A 13,938-nucleotide genomic window follows, 5' to 3' on the forward strand; every position below is an offset into this window, starting at 1 on the left:
AACCTTGAAAGGATATCTGGGAAAAGACCCGTCTGTGGTGGCCGAGGAAGGGAGTGAATTTAACCAGGTGGCAGTGTATAAACATCAGGGCACAGCCCTGGTTAAATGCAGAATCGTTGCACTTAAGAAGCATACTCTGGCAAGGCCTGTGTTTCATATTGTTCGTCCTCCTCCTTAATATATTTATATGGGAGCTGGTGGAAAACCAGCCCTTCCTGCCTCCTCAGAGCTCGCACCCTCTATTGAGAGTGCTTAACGGTCTCCGTTTGCTCCTTACAGGCTTGCGTGGCTGCGTTCTTAGATGTTGTCATTAGCGGGCGGGCGGTGGAAACGCCTCCCATGTCATCGGTCAACCTTTTGGAAGGGCTGAGCCGGACAGTCGTGTACATGACCTACGGACAGCTCACCGCCCTGGTAAGTGGTCGAAACCCTTTGAGGCTGAAGGAAGAGGGGAAACCTGGTTGCGCGTGCAACCCAGTCGACGTTGCGGCTTTCCGACAACATCCTTGTTTTCAGGTCAGCTTTATGCGCAGCGTCATGTCCGGCGACCAGCTGAAGGAAGACCGGATGGCTCTGGAAAGCTTGCTGCTGAACCTACCCCAGCACAAGCCCGGCAAAAGCAGCAGCCTAGAAATGACGCCTTACAACACCCCGCAGCTTTCTCCTGCGACCACGCCAGCCAACAAAAAAAATCGGCTGCCTATAGGTGAGGACCGTTGAAGGCTCAGGCGCTGGCAGAGTGGACGTCTCGACTTTGCTTTGTCAGGGTCTCATTCATCCTTCTTGTAAGACAGATGAAAATTTCAGATATTTCAGTTTGGGGAACTTCTTCCTGTTTCACTTTGTATGCCACTTTATCCTTCCTTAGGGTCTCCTTAGCTCATGTCCACCACAGCGTGCTGGACTCTGTTAAAAAAAGTCATACTTACTGGTTTGCTCCCAAAGGCTAAATGCAGAAGTCTGTTGTCTTGGTCTTCTTACATTTTTTTGGCTAAATGAAATACTAACTTCTTGCAGCTGACATAGCCTGCTTTAACGAAGATGCCATTTTTAATGGGGCGGCGTGAGGTTGGGAGTTCAGTTCTCTACTTGACAGGACTTGATAATTCACAGGATTTCCACTGGTTCACCAGCTCTAAATTTTAATTAGGTAAATGGTTTTGAGGTTGGCCGAGTTGGTCCTATCACTTCTTGTCACGTCGGGCCCCTAAGTACTCTGCACTAAAAGAAAAATATCGAAATCGCCTTGTGTAATTTCTGCATCTTATATCCTGCAATTCAAGAAGAGGGCAGACTGGCTGTGGGACGGTCATGATGTGTGGCAGTCTTACTGACTAGCCTTTCTGGCTTCTGAAAACTCTGGGCAATGGTCTCATGCTGCGTTCCCTCTAATCTTAGCTCCTGCTGCACAGGAGCCTTGCCTTGACCCCATGTGTGCGGGTTGGGGTGGGCTTTCATCCAAAACCTGGAAGTAAATCAGGATCAACACCGGATGCCGATGGAGCTCTGCGTGAGTTTGCACCTTAGAGGGAACGGTGGTCACATGCTTAGAAGCATATTGTCAGAAACCATGAGGTCTAGTAACTTACCTTTAAAAACACACACCAAAACAGCCGTCTAATAATTTCCATGCCCAGGTTATTATTTACATTCCCAGCTTTTGTGCAGAATTTGAGGTTAAACACAGTTCTGCAGACAGGGTATCAAGTTCTCTCCTAGTTTCCCATTCCTACCTATCTCTCTGTGGATTTTACAAGCGAGCAGCGTTTCTTTCTCATCCGACGCCTTGTGTTCTGTCTCTTCCCAATGCTGTCAACCCAGGACAACAGCTGGCAGCCATTACTGCCTGGGACGCTACCACCACTAACCTGACGGCCCACATAAACCTAGTAACCCCATTTGGTGGGTAATGGCACCCCGGCTTTTCCTTCCTCTTCAATATTGTCTCTGCAGAGTCATGCTTTGCCTGCATGTGTGTGCCGCCAGCCGCTCTTCTAAGAAGCCTGTGGCTCTCTTCCGTTCAGAAGCTTCTTCCCCCCCCCCCCCCCGGGCCTCTAAAAAACACTTTTGTAACCACAAGCGAAAAGCAGTGTTGGAAAATTTCCGTTCAAATTGGCACCTATCGGTTCAAGATCTTTATAAGGTCCCCAGTTGGTTTTTTTAAATTTTATTTATTTAAATCAGAAAGGAAAAGAAATACAAAGAACAAAAAAAAATATTGACCTAACAATACAAACCTCAGCAAAATTGTAATATACAATGTATGGTCCTCAGGGTGAGGTTCAGAAGAGCCAGGATTACAGTATAAGGCTACTATTCTAAAATTCTGGATGGCTCGAAAGCATTGTCTCACGATCCGAAGAGCTACCTGAATACTGTATTTCCTTTTTGTACCCCAAATTGTTAATTCCCTTCCCAACCAGCCCCTGGTAGCTCCTTGTATTGCTTCTGTTGAGTTCCTTGTGGCACATTTTTTTTTTTGTTCATGACGAGAAAGTCCATGCACAGCTGGCTAGCTTGTTACCATTGCATGTGTGTATCTGCTTCTCCTCCAGATTGTGAGTTCTCTTGATGTCTCTTATTAGGTGTCACACTGATGATTGTGGTCCCCCCCCCCCCCAATTTCGATCAGTTTTCTGTTCTCGCAACAGATAATTTGGTGGTATACCCATATCCTGGCAATCTCTCAGTAGCAGACTCAGAGCGCCATGCATTTGGAAAAGCATATGATATCCGTGTGTGGATTTTTCGAACCTTTAAAACAAACATTTTTGAACTCTATAGCAATAGCCAGCTTCTCCTTGGGCTTCGTTGATGCAATCAATAAGTGCAAGGAGTCCAGTTTTGTCTAGATTTTGGGGTTGGGGTGTATGACTATATCTGCAACAAGAAAACTAGGAAAAAGTTTCCATCATCTAGCTGGCTTTGAAGGTCCTGATGCCTTGATGGGGATTTCCCCCCCTACTTGAGAAGTTGTTCAAAGATGCCGTCACCTTCTTAGGCTTGAAAGGTTCCAGGGAATCTCCCCCACCCAAAATCCTTTAATTCTCCCAACCCTTACAAATGGCCCTTTGGTTGCTCCGCGCTGCAAGCCTAGGAGAACTTTCCCTGCTATGGAGGTCAAGCGAGAACACATTGTGCTTGAGCTTCCATAACCGTTTGTGTCTAGAGAAATCTGTCTAAAGTAAGAACGTCCTGCAGGTTTCTGTGTGTGCGTCTTTCTGTGCGTGCTTATCTTTTGTTCTGCTTTTGCTCCTGTGCATTCCGACGCGTCATGATACGTGAGAGAATGTTTATTGCTTCTTAAAGCCTAGTATCTGCGAAGAATCATGACTTGAGGCTCTTAAAAGGTTTGGGGTTGGCTATTCAGGACGGCTGTGTATGAATTTTAGTATCAGAGAAGATCTGTCTTCTTCTATCAGCTGATAGGAGGCAACAGGGCTCCCTGTAGGCAACTGGTTGGCTTTTGTGTTGAGAGAATCTGGGATCAGGTAGGTCTTTGCTCAGAGCTAGCCTAGCCCTCTTGACGTTCTTAGAAAATACTAAAAATGGCTCCTATGTTTCATGGACACTCTTGGGAAGTCTGCTCACAGATCTCCGCTGGCCTAGGGAAATAAATTCGGGTTATTTAGCGGAAACGGTACAAAGGTGTCGTGCGCTAGGTGGGTGGGAGGGCAAGCCTGTTTTCTGTGGCTGTAGCGGCAGCAAGATCTGGCAAAACCTCATCAGCCAGCCTTCTTTCTTCTGCAGTGCTAACATACGAAGCCTTGGCCACCGGCGTTTAACAGGTCTGTAACATTTAGGAACCGATTATTCAGTGATTCATAGCCGGAGGGAATGCGTACGGTGAAAGATGTGCCTTCTTGGAGGGGCATGGTGCACTAGAGAGTCGCACTGTGAAATCACACAATTGTTGTTTTGCAACAGCCAAAGTGTCGTAGAGTTCCGATTTAGCAAAGGCCCCTCACACCGCCACCCCTTTTTTGCCTCTCTTCTGCAGTATGCATGTCCCTGCACTTTGTCTCCTGTAGAATCTGCATTTTCTTCTTTGTGAAAGCGATTCAGTGTCAGAAACACCCTATAAAACAGCTTTTAAAAAAATGTTGCAGCGACCCGCAGCAGGAGCCGATCCAATATGCAGGCAGACCAGCACACGGACCATGATGGATTCTCCCAGGAGACAATACAAGAGGTTCAGCCGGAAGAAGTCCTGGTTATTTCCCTCGGGACGGGACCTCAAGTCACTCCTGGAATGATGTCAGAAAATGAGGTATGGACCCCTGTAAGATTCTGAGGCCGCTCTATCGCGAAGGAGCGATGTGTCGTGCAGGCTGTTGCCTCTGCTCATGTTGTAATTGCTTAATAAAAGCATTTCTGTCACGTACTCGTCACTGTATTGCTATTTTTATTTAGATTTTGGTTTTGAATGTGTCATGTGGACCAGCAGGATGAGGTGTGTTTTTAAAAATGCACCGTCCCAAGGCGTCCCCAGAAGAAGGGAAGGGATGGTAATCCCCTTTTCTCTCTCTCCTTTTTATTAGGTTTTAAACATGCAGCTTGCTGATGGAGGGCAAGGAGGTGTCGCTGTTGATGAAACCAAGCTCCATGGTAAACCTGATAAAACCTTGCGCTTTTCCCTCTGCAGTGATAATCTGGAAGGCATATCTGAAGGTGAAGGGTCAATTCAGTATCTTGTCTGTCAGGCAGTCCTTTTTAAAAAAAGGAGCTTCCATTCATTGTAGCTGCTGTTTCTTTTTTATAGTCTCTCCACCGCTGTTGTAAAAGCCGCAATGATCCACTCATTCCATTGGCCCGTGTGTGTGTGTGTGTGTGTGTTTGTGTGTGTGTTGAAAGCAGCCTTGCGTAGTGCAATCACCTGCGACTCGTGACTTTAGCTCTTGTCTCCTTGCATTTCCTTTCTTGCCCTTAACTGGGCGTCCCTTTTCCCCCGGGGGGTTCCTACCTCTGACGGCCCAATCTCTTTCCCCTGTAGGCCCTTCGAACCGCTCCAATTCCGTGTCCTCGCTGGATTTGGAAGGGGAGTCGGTGTCGGAATTGGGCGCGGGCCCATCTGGAAGCAACGGGGTAGAAGCGCTGCAGCTGCTGGAACACGAGGAAGGTCAGTGGTGGTGGCAAACAGTGGATCGGACATGCTGCTAAAATTAACTTTTGTTGTTGTTGTTCTTCGAGTGGTGCTGGGATGGTTATTTTACAGTAACAAGTTTTTAATTCTGCGCTTATTCCAAGAAGCTCAGGGCAAACCACATAGTTCACGGTTAAAACCAAATGGTCTTTACAAATGGTGTATTTTTAATTACTCCCAGACAACAGAGTACATGATTCTTCACTGTCCTTCCCACGCCAATGTACCCTCATCTCCCTGGGGAGTTGGTTCAGATAGAACAGTTTCCTAACCTGGGGGCTGCAAAATGTTTTTGGGGTTGGGTGGGTTGTGTGTTGCCTTATATGTGTTGTAGCCCTTGTTGAAGGAGCCTCATGGCGCAGTGGTTAAACTGCAGTGCTGCAGCTAAACCTCTGCTCTCAACCTGGGTTCAATCCCAGGAAGTCAGCTTGAGGGTCAGTCCGCCTTCCCTCCTTCTGAGATTGGTAAATTGAGTACCCAGCTTGCAATGGGCGATGTGTAGCCTGCATAGTTAAATTGTAAGCTATCCAGAGAGAGCTTGAAGGGTGGTGATCACAGATTACTTTTAGGGGTCACGACTCCAAAATGGTTGTGAACCACTGGGCTAGACGTTTGCAAATGCGGTGCTTCAGATTTTCTCGGACTACAGTTCCCAGAACCCCTGGCTGTTGCAGCTAGGGCTTTTGGGAATGGCCGTCCCAAGAAGTTTTGAGCCGGGCTGAGTTTTCACGGACCCGTTACCTTTCACGACAGCCACCACCCAGGATAATCTTGATGACAAGCTCCGTAAATTTGAAATCCGTGACATGATGGGTCTGACGGAAGACAGGGACATCTCGGAAACGGTGAGCGAGACCTGGAGCACGGACGTTCTCGGGAGCGACTTTGATCCGAATATTGACGAAGACCGGCTGCAGGAAATTGCAGGTAACGGAAGCCTTCCCGTTGGTGCAGTAACGAAGCGAAAGAAGGCTTATTCTCTGTCTTGGATGTTGCCTTTGAAAGAAATACCTATAGTTCAAGACGCGAGTTATAAAGAATTATCGCTTTGTTGTGGCAGAAAGAAGAAAGAGTCTTGCGTTACTTGGAAGACTGTATTTTTTTTGTCATAAGACCGCCCCCCCCTTCCTCAGATGCCTGGAGCCCCTGCCGGCAGCCATTATAAATCGGCCTGTGAGATTGGAAGGTGTGACGAGACCCTTTGCTGTTTTTTGTAGTAATTTTGTTGTTTTATAGTCGTTAAGTCATGTCTGACTCTTCGCGACCCCGTGGACCAGAGCACGCCAGGCCCTCCTGTCTTTCCACAGCCTCCCGGAGTTTGGTCAATTAATTAATTAATTGTAGTAATTACCTTCCACCTATTCAGGCCCTGGGATGCATCCTGAACTCCAACCTGCGACATACAATTAGGTTTTAATTCTTCATCATGTATTTCCCTCTCGTTTGCCAGGAGCTGCCGCAGAGAATATGCTGGGGAGTCTGCTCTGTTTGCCTGGATCAGGATCCGTGCTCTTTGACCCTTGCACAGGCTCCACCATCTCTGAAACCACCAGCGAAGCTTGGAGTGTGGAAGTCCTCCCCAGCGATTCAGGTGGGTCTCCTCGTCGGCTTTACAGGCCTTTGCTCAGAAGGCAACCCTATTGCTTTTTGCAGCTTGCAGAAGGCTCCTTCGTTTTCCTTGGAGTAAATGGATTTTTAACCTTTTTTTTTGGTTGAGTTTTGGGTCTAGCATTGCTTGGAATCGTTGACTTCGTTGTGAATCATCTTGAGCCAGCCGTTGAGTGGAGAGCTTTTCAAAAGGGATGGATGGAAAGAGAGAGATTCATGTGGAATTTTGCAGAGAGATGATTCGGAGGCAACTAACGTTCCGTTTTGAGAACCAAAATACCTGTGATTTTTTCCCCTCCTGTTTATCAGAAGCTCCGGACCTGAAACAGGAAGAAAGGCTGCAGGAACTGGAAAGCTGCTCTGGTGTGGGAAGCACCTCTGATGATACCGATGTGCGGGAGGTCAGTTCTCGCCCCAGCACGCCGGGCCTCAGTGTTGTGTCAGGTGAGTCTTATCTCCAGAGAAAAATGGTCGTTGGAGTGCGTGAAGTTACTGCTTGCTCAGTGGTGGACCTTCGTAATTCCTCAGCTCCATTGCTGCGTGTCCACTCTTCTAATTAGCTCAAGGCGATGCGTGTGATTCCCCCCCCCCAGTGTATTTCGTGGCTCACCGGGGACCTGTATTTCTCATCTCCCATTTCCGCTCTCAAATTGCCCATCCTGGATTCCCAGGTCAGACAGTTGCTTGCGTGTGTCGCCCAGCATGGCCTGTTCTTTTCATTTTCTTTGTTAGAGGTCATCTCTAGCCCTGAGATATAGGAATGGAGATTGGTACGCCTCAGAGGGAAAAAGCACGTGGTTGGCATGTAGGAGGGTTTTTTTCCGCTCAAGATCTTTCCATCTGCAAAGATTCTGGTAGGAGAGAACGCGGAAGACTTTGCAGTTTAACATCTGGTCAAAGTAGCCAACGGTGGGCTAAATCAGAGAAGGGATGTGACTTGCTACTCCTGGGGTTCAGCTGTTGCGTGGGACTAAGTTGTTTTCTGGGTCAAGTCTGGTTCTTTTGAATTAATTCACCAGTCCGTTTACCGCATGGCAGTATCATTCAGCCAATTTGGCCCTCAAATTCAAAAGTAGACACATCCAGCAAGCCTTTCCAATTTTGCGTCTTCCCCTAAAAGTAAGAACTTTGTTTTTCTCTGCCAGGGATTAGCGCAACCTCCGAAGACATCCCGAACAAGATGGAAGATCTTCGCTCTGAGTGTAGCTCCGACTTCGGTGGGAAAGATTCAGTCACAAGCCCTGACATGGACGAAACGGCCCACGGTAAGGGGAAGGATGAACATGTTCTGGTGAACTTGCGACAGATTTAAATACATGCCCCGAAGTGGGTTGTGAAAGCGTATCTTGGAAAAGTTACTGCTTTGGATCTCAGTTTCCAAAATCTAAAGTCCAGTTCAATTCTGTTAGGCACTTCTGACCCTCTGGTTGTTTAGAGCATCCGTTCTCAAAAGTCCCAGCTGTTGCGGCCAATAATGGAATGGAAACAAAAATGTCCAGATATTGCCGATACGTTTCTCTGTTAAGATATTGCCTTCTCTGTCTTTCAGGTGGCAGTCAGCTGACCTCTCCTCCGTCTCAGGCAGAGTCCTTGCTCGCCATGTTCGACCCCTTGTCTTCTCACGAAGGTAATCGGTCTCGCAAAGATGTTTTCAATCGCTCCTCTTTCTACGGCTGCAGAGCCTCATTGAGTCTTGGTTAGAGATGGGCACAAACCTTGGTTTGGAGATTTGTGATGGTTTGTCGGTGTGGCACCACAGGTGCTGTGCTTTCCCTTTCCGTTCCCCTGCCCGGCTTCCCTACTCACCAGCCCGCATGCACACTGATTTTCTCCTGCTCACGGCGCGATCATCCAGTTGCAGGAGGAGCAAGGACTTCCGTTCTCCGCCTCCTCTGACAGCCGCCCACTCAGACAAGGACGCAGGGCTGGGATCCCTGCAGTGCTGCTTTTGAGTGGCCAGCTGCCGGGGGAGGCGGAGGAAGGAACAACAGTCCTGCCTTGATTGGACAATTGTATGAAGATGAGGAGAAAATCAGCCTGCATGCGGGCTGGCAAGTGGGGGAGCTGGCCAGGGGTGGGGAAGGGAATGCACAGCACCGGTGGCGCCGCACCAAGAAACCACCACGAACCTCCGAACCAAGCTTCATGCCCATCTCTAGTCTCATGGCCCTCTGAGGAAGCATGAAAGAACGGCACGGGCATCATGCTAACTCCTGACTTTTCCCTCCAGCAGTAGTGCGACCCAAAGTCCACTACGCAAGACCTTCGCACCCGCCCCCGGATCCCCCGATCCTGGAAGGAACCTTGGGAGGCAACGATGCCAGGCTGCCTAACTTCGGCTCTCACTCCACCGTTCTCATGGACTCGGAGGCTTTCAAGCAGCGCTACTCTTACCCCGAGAGGCTGGTGCGGAGCAGGAGCTCCGATATCATGTCCTCCGCTCGGAGGCCGATGAGCGACCCCGGCTGGAACAGGCGGGCCGGCAACGAGGAGAGGGAGCTTTCTGCGTCCGGGAGTGGCTTTGGGGGAGTCCCCCTGATCGGCGCCCCTCCGTCGTCTTCCTCCTCTCCTAGCAAAGATTCCTGCAGAGGAGAGGTATGAACAGGGAGACCGAGCCTTTAAATGGCTTTTGTGATCGATAGCGACAGCATGTTCTTTGTGCTGTGGGGCAAACCTTTCCCCCTTGCTTAGATGTCACCAGGGCTCAGCGAGGACTCCAACTCCCAACCTCTGGCTCTGCAGCCAGAAGCTTAGACCACTGAGCAATCCAGCCAGTCAGTGTTGGCCCTTATGCTCCTTTTATACATGGGAAGAAGGACCTTCTTAGAATGGGTTGCGTCCTTACCATTCCACTCCATCCATTTACCTTGATAGGCAAGAAAAGAAACCAATCTTAGTTGCTGGTTGTCCTCAACACTAGAGGGAGACAATGGCTCAAAAAAGGTGACTTTTCAGTTCCTGCCTATCCAGGTTCCACGGGCAGGTCAACCCAGTATAAAGATGTCTCACCTGTTTATCCACAGTTTGGGTTCAAATGTGATTACTTAATCAAAAAAAACACCAAGCAACTGACCAGCTGCTGATCTTAAGTCTCGCTTTTTTAAATATCCTGGGCCATTGTGGTTTTCAAAATGTTCTCGGACATTTTATTTTTTTTAGCACATTCCCCAGTGATGTATAAACAGGGGTAGCGGTTTTTACGAGGTGTCAACACAGTCCCGTCTGAAGAGGCAGAAGTAAGATAATAGGTTAAGTCCCGAATCGGAATTTGCCCCTCACTGAAACAGGTGCCACAAATTAATCATGGTAAAAGTTTCTGGGGAAACTTACTGTGTCTACTTAGATGTAAGTTCCACTGAATCTATTTGCATTTATTTCTAGATGTATGTGGGATTATAACTTAACCAGCTGAGCTGCAGTCCTGTACAATCTTGTTTAGAGTATATCCTGCTGAATGTCACTAGGAATTCGGAGTGGACATGTAAAATTCCGTTGTCGACTTTATATCCCATTCCGTACTTGGTAGCAAGATGGATTTCAAAATTTAAATGGATTGCTTCTATTTAAATCAATTTGATTTTTTAAAAGAAATTATTTTATCCACCCCGCTTTGTAGCTTTTACATCTCACCTCGTCTGTTTCTCCCTAACAGGTTGAAGACCGGAAAGACAGTGATGATGAAAAACCGGACCGCAACAAGCCTTGGTGGCGGAAGCGTTTCGTTTCAGCTATGCCGAAAGGTGACCTTCGATGCCTTCGGCTTCTTACATCCTGCCATGTTGATAAGTTAGCTAGAAGTCTTTTTGTCCCGCTTTTTCTCGAAAATAAATCACGCACTCGGATAGGCTGGTGTTTAAAAGAGATACCTCTTGACGCAAGATTAAGGGGACAGATTCTGGTCACGCCCAATTTCAGGGAGGTTCTTGGGGCTTCCGGTGGCTAGACAGATGTGAATCCGAAAACGTGAATCCGAAAAAACTGTGATCGTCCCCTCTGCCCTCACGGGATGTGGGCTGTAATTTTCTAAGCCTAGAACAGAACATACTGCTGTAATAGATGAAAACGCTGCGCGCGGCTATTTTGGGGCGTGCGGTGGCCATTTTGGACCCGCCTAACAGCTGATGGGCGGGTCGCAAAGCGAAGGTCGGTAAGCGAACCGCTTACCGACCTTCGCTCTGTGATTTTCCCCCTATCTAGGTGCCGTTTTGCGATCGCAAAAACGGCATCGTTGCACGGATTCGTCGCTCTACGGAGCGACCGTTGCGCGAGGCACCACTGTACTTATTTTGGCACTGCAGCCCACTTGTTTTATTCAGCTTGCTGCTCCTGTTTTGCCTCAGTTTACTACTGCTTTTGGAGAGGACACATTTCTGATAGCTTTATAACTCTTGATATTGAAAGAAGTTTTTATCTCTCACTCTCTCGAAAGGTGAGCCGTGCTGTGCCAAACATGGCATAGAAGAGTCTGCTTAATAATGAATATTAAAATTGCTTTTTTGCAATTTTCCTACTTCCTTCCTTTCTTCCATCGCTGTGGGACATCTCTCCTTTCTTGAAATCTGTTGAGAAACCTAGCGGCTGAGACGTTTCCTGTCGCAAATTAAAATATATTCCTTCGTATGACATTTGTCGCCTTTCTTGATTCCCAGCTCCGATCCCGTTTAGAAAAAAAGAAAAACAGGACAAGGATAAAGACGATTTCATGCCTGACAGATACGCCTCTCTTCAAGGTACGTCGCTGAAGCTTTTGAGCTCCTTTCTGCTGCAATTTCCCTTTGAATACTTTGAGCCAGAACTTCAAATGTGTACTTTTTTGGGGGGGGGCTACCATTTTCTGTGCTGTTTTGAGGATTCTGGAAGCTGTGTTCCAAAAAGTTAACTTTTCAGAATTCTGATTGAGAACCCGAATTGGTTTTTAGATTTTTTTTTTCAGATTTCGACTAGTGGTCTTCTTTGACTAATTAATGAATAGCAACCAGAATAATTCTCAAGGACAGTAATGTTACTGGTGCAAAATAAGATTTTACTGTCTTTATCAGCTAAAGAACTAGTTTGGCTCCACTCAGTGTACCCGGAGTGATAAATCTCTTTACACGATGCCTCACACAAACACAAAAATCGAACTTTCCTGCACATGGAGACATGGTAGGGCAGTTTTACCCATCTGCTTAGGAGGCACCAGTGTTTTATGCTATTTATTTGATTAGGTGGGTGTGTTGGTTTTATATTCCACCATTTTCCCAGTGCAGGATCTAAGGTGACTCCCAACACGAACTGAAAACACATCATGGTTAAAAATGCAGTGAGTGACATTGTTAAAACACAACCAAGTTATCCTATTAAAATCAAGCACTGAATTACAAGTTAAAAGGAATTCAGGAGCGCAAAGAAAAAAAAAGGAAATTTACAGTATTAAACACGTCCAGGAATTACATACAGGTGGGCAGGTGAAAGAGAGCCAGATGCTTTGGTTTTGGTGCTCTGCACAGAAAAATAGAGAAAGCAAATAAACTCAGTGTTCTTTCAGAGAACAGGGTCTTTAAGTGTGATGAAATTGCCGCTGTACGAGAGCCGTCCTGCCGTAATTACCAAGCGCAAGGTGTTTCCTTCTGTACCAGTTTGACGGCACGTAACAACAGTCTTAAAACAATGCTGTTTCAAACCTCTTCCTATAGATAGCTAAAGCGAACAAAGTGTTGCTACAAAGTCTGTCCATTCTCGGGCTCATTATCATTACACCTGAGTTCCACCCCTTTCTGGATCCGCCGTGTATATGGCTTGGCTGTGTGTTTCTGCCCCTGCGGAACATACTTTTGTTAATCTGCGCCTGGAACAACAGCCGCACGGGTGACAACAGACAATGAAGCAGGCGGCAGTGTGTGTTTGTTTCCAAAGACAAGAAGTACTCAAAAGGGGACACCTTCAGATACATGAGGCGTTTCAGAGCAGCAGTTCTGCCTCCAAAATCCTGTACTGACCTGTGTGGTGTCGTCGTCGTATTGTCAGCCGCTGTGCGCGCCTGAAGCGGAGCATAGCTCTCGTAAATGAAACACTCTTTCCTCGATTCTCTTGTTTCCGCAGCCCTCTTCCCCAAACCTCCGATTCAGGGGAAAGTCACATGGCCTCTCTGCGGGCTTGGTGAGCTCCTGGCGGCCCATCTGTGTTTTCACTTGCAATTTTATCGGTTATGGCTGCATGCCTCCACCCGGCGCATGATGCTCTTTGTATTTCGCCCACCTTGGTGCAGATACGGTTCCTCTGAATTCCTCGGTTTCTTAATCTGTAGCCTTCCCTCTTTTTATGGGTTCTCAGATGATACTGGTCCAAGGCTGAGCGCTCAGGCCCAAGCGGCCGAAGACATTCTGGACAAGTACAGGAATGCGATTAAGCGCACCAGCCCCAACGAGGGGGCGGTCGTGAGCTACGACAGCACAGGTGAGAATCTAGCCTCATTGCGATGCCCTGCGAAAACCTACATCTGTTTCTTGAGATTTTCACAGACGAATATAGCCGTCCCGTTCTGTTGAATGGCGGGTTTTATTCTGAATCGTTTTAAACTGTCCTGTAGTTTTAAGGAAGATGATATGAGCTATAAACCCTGTTCTGAGATGCTGAGGAGGGGTGCAGATTTTTTTTTAATCCCCAAGCATGTATGTTAAGAAAACAGCGTTGTTGCTGATGGTCAACTGCGAGTGTTCAATTTGTTGGATGGGGTGGGCTTTAGATGCCATCGGTGACGGGGAGAGCATCCACGACTCTCCGCGGGACGACGCCTTGCAGAACATGTCTGCGGACGACCTCCCGGATTCTGCCAGCCAAGTAGCACAACCACAGGATTCTGCGTTCTCCTACAGGTAACAGAACCCTCCATGGGGTTGCGGAATATTAGCAGGAGGGAAGAAAGGGCTTAGAAGCGTGGTGGAGAAAGGGGGGCAGCCTGGAAATCAAGGATGGTCTGGAAACTCTGCTTGTGGTGATAGAAAGCCTATTGACCTGTGTAATTAGAGGATTTTCAAGTCTCTATTGAGATGGGCCAATCATCCTCAAAGGCAGCAGGCCCAGCTTCCCTTCCCGGAGCCGGTTGCTGCCTCTGCGCATGCCCCCAAGCTGAGAGGCCAGCGCATGCACCTAAGCCAAGGCTGTCTTTGGGCAGGGAAGTTGGCCCGCTGTCTCTGCGTAGGCACTGG

The 13,938-nt window shown here is 47.8% G+C and overlaps 1 protein-coding gene across 10 annotated transcripts in view; it reads left to right on the forward strand.

The window, feature by feature from the left end:
* Positions 1 to 13,938, forward strand: part of GAPVD1 (GTPase activating protein and VPS9 domains 1) — a 41,163-nt gene that overhangs the window by 14,502 nt on the left and 12,723 nt on the right. For 2 of the 10 annotated variants that reach the window (XM_072984935.2, XM_020800936.3), the window contains exons 5-20: positions 280 to 414; positions 517 to 706; positions 1,822 to 1,902; positions 4,110 to 4,270; positions 4,542 to 4,671; positions 4,994 to 5,119; positions 5,897 to 6,070; positions 6,594 to 6,734; positions 7,061 to 7,195; positions 7,897 to 8,016; positions 8,301 to 8,378; positions 8,982 to 9,346; positions 10,404 to 10,491; positions 11,401 to 11,481; positions 13,064 to 13,186; positions 13,476 to 13,605. In XM_072984935.2, the coding sequence (XP_072841036.2) occupies positions 280 to 414; positions 517 to 706; positions 1,822 to 1,902; positions 4,110 to 4,270; positions 4,542 to 4,671; positions 4,994 to 5,119; positions 5,897 to 6,070; positions 6,594 to 6,734; positions 7,061 to 7,195; positions 7,897 to 8,016; positions 8,301 to 8,378; positions 8,982 to 9,346; positions 10,404 to 10,491; positions 11,401 to 11,481; positions 13,064 to 13,186; positions 13,476 to 13,605 (2,258 nt within the window). The other 8 variants (XM_072984936.2, XM_072984937.2, XM_072984939.2 and 5 more) reach the window with 8 other exon arrangements.

This window comes from Pogona vitticeps, chromosome ZW-PAR, assembly GCF_051106095.1.
Source record: "Pogona vitticeps strain Pit_001003342236 chromosome ZW-PAR, PviZW2.1, whole genome shotgun sequence".
Taxonomy (NCBI): domain Eukaryota; kingdom Metazoa; phylum Chordata; class Lepidosauria; order Squamata; family Agamidae; genus Pogona; species Pogona vitticeps.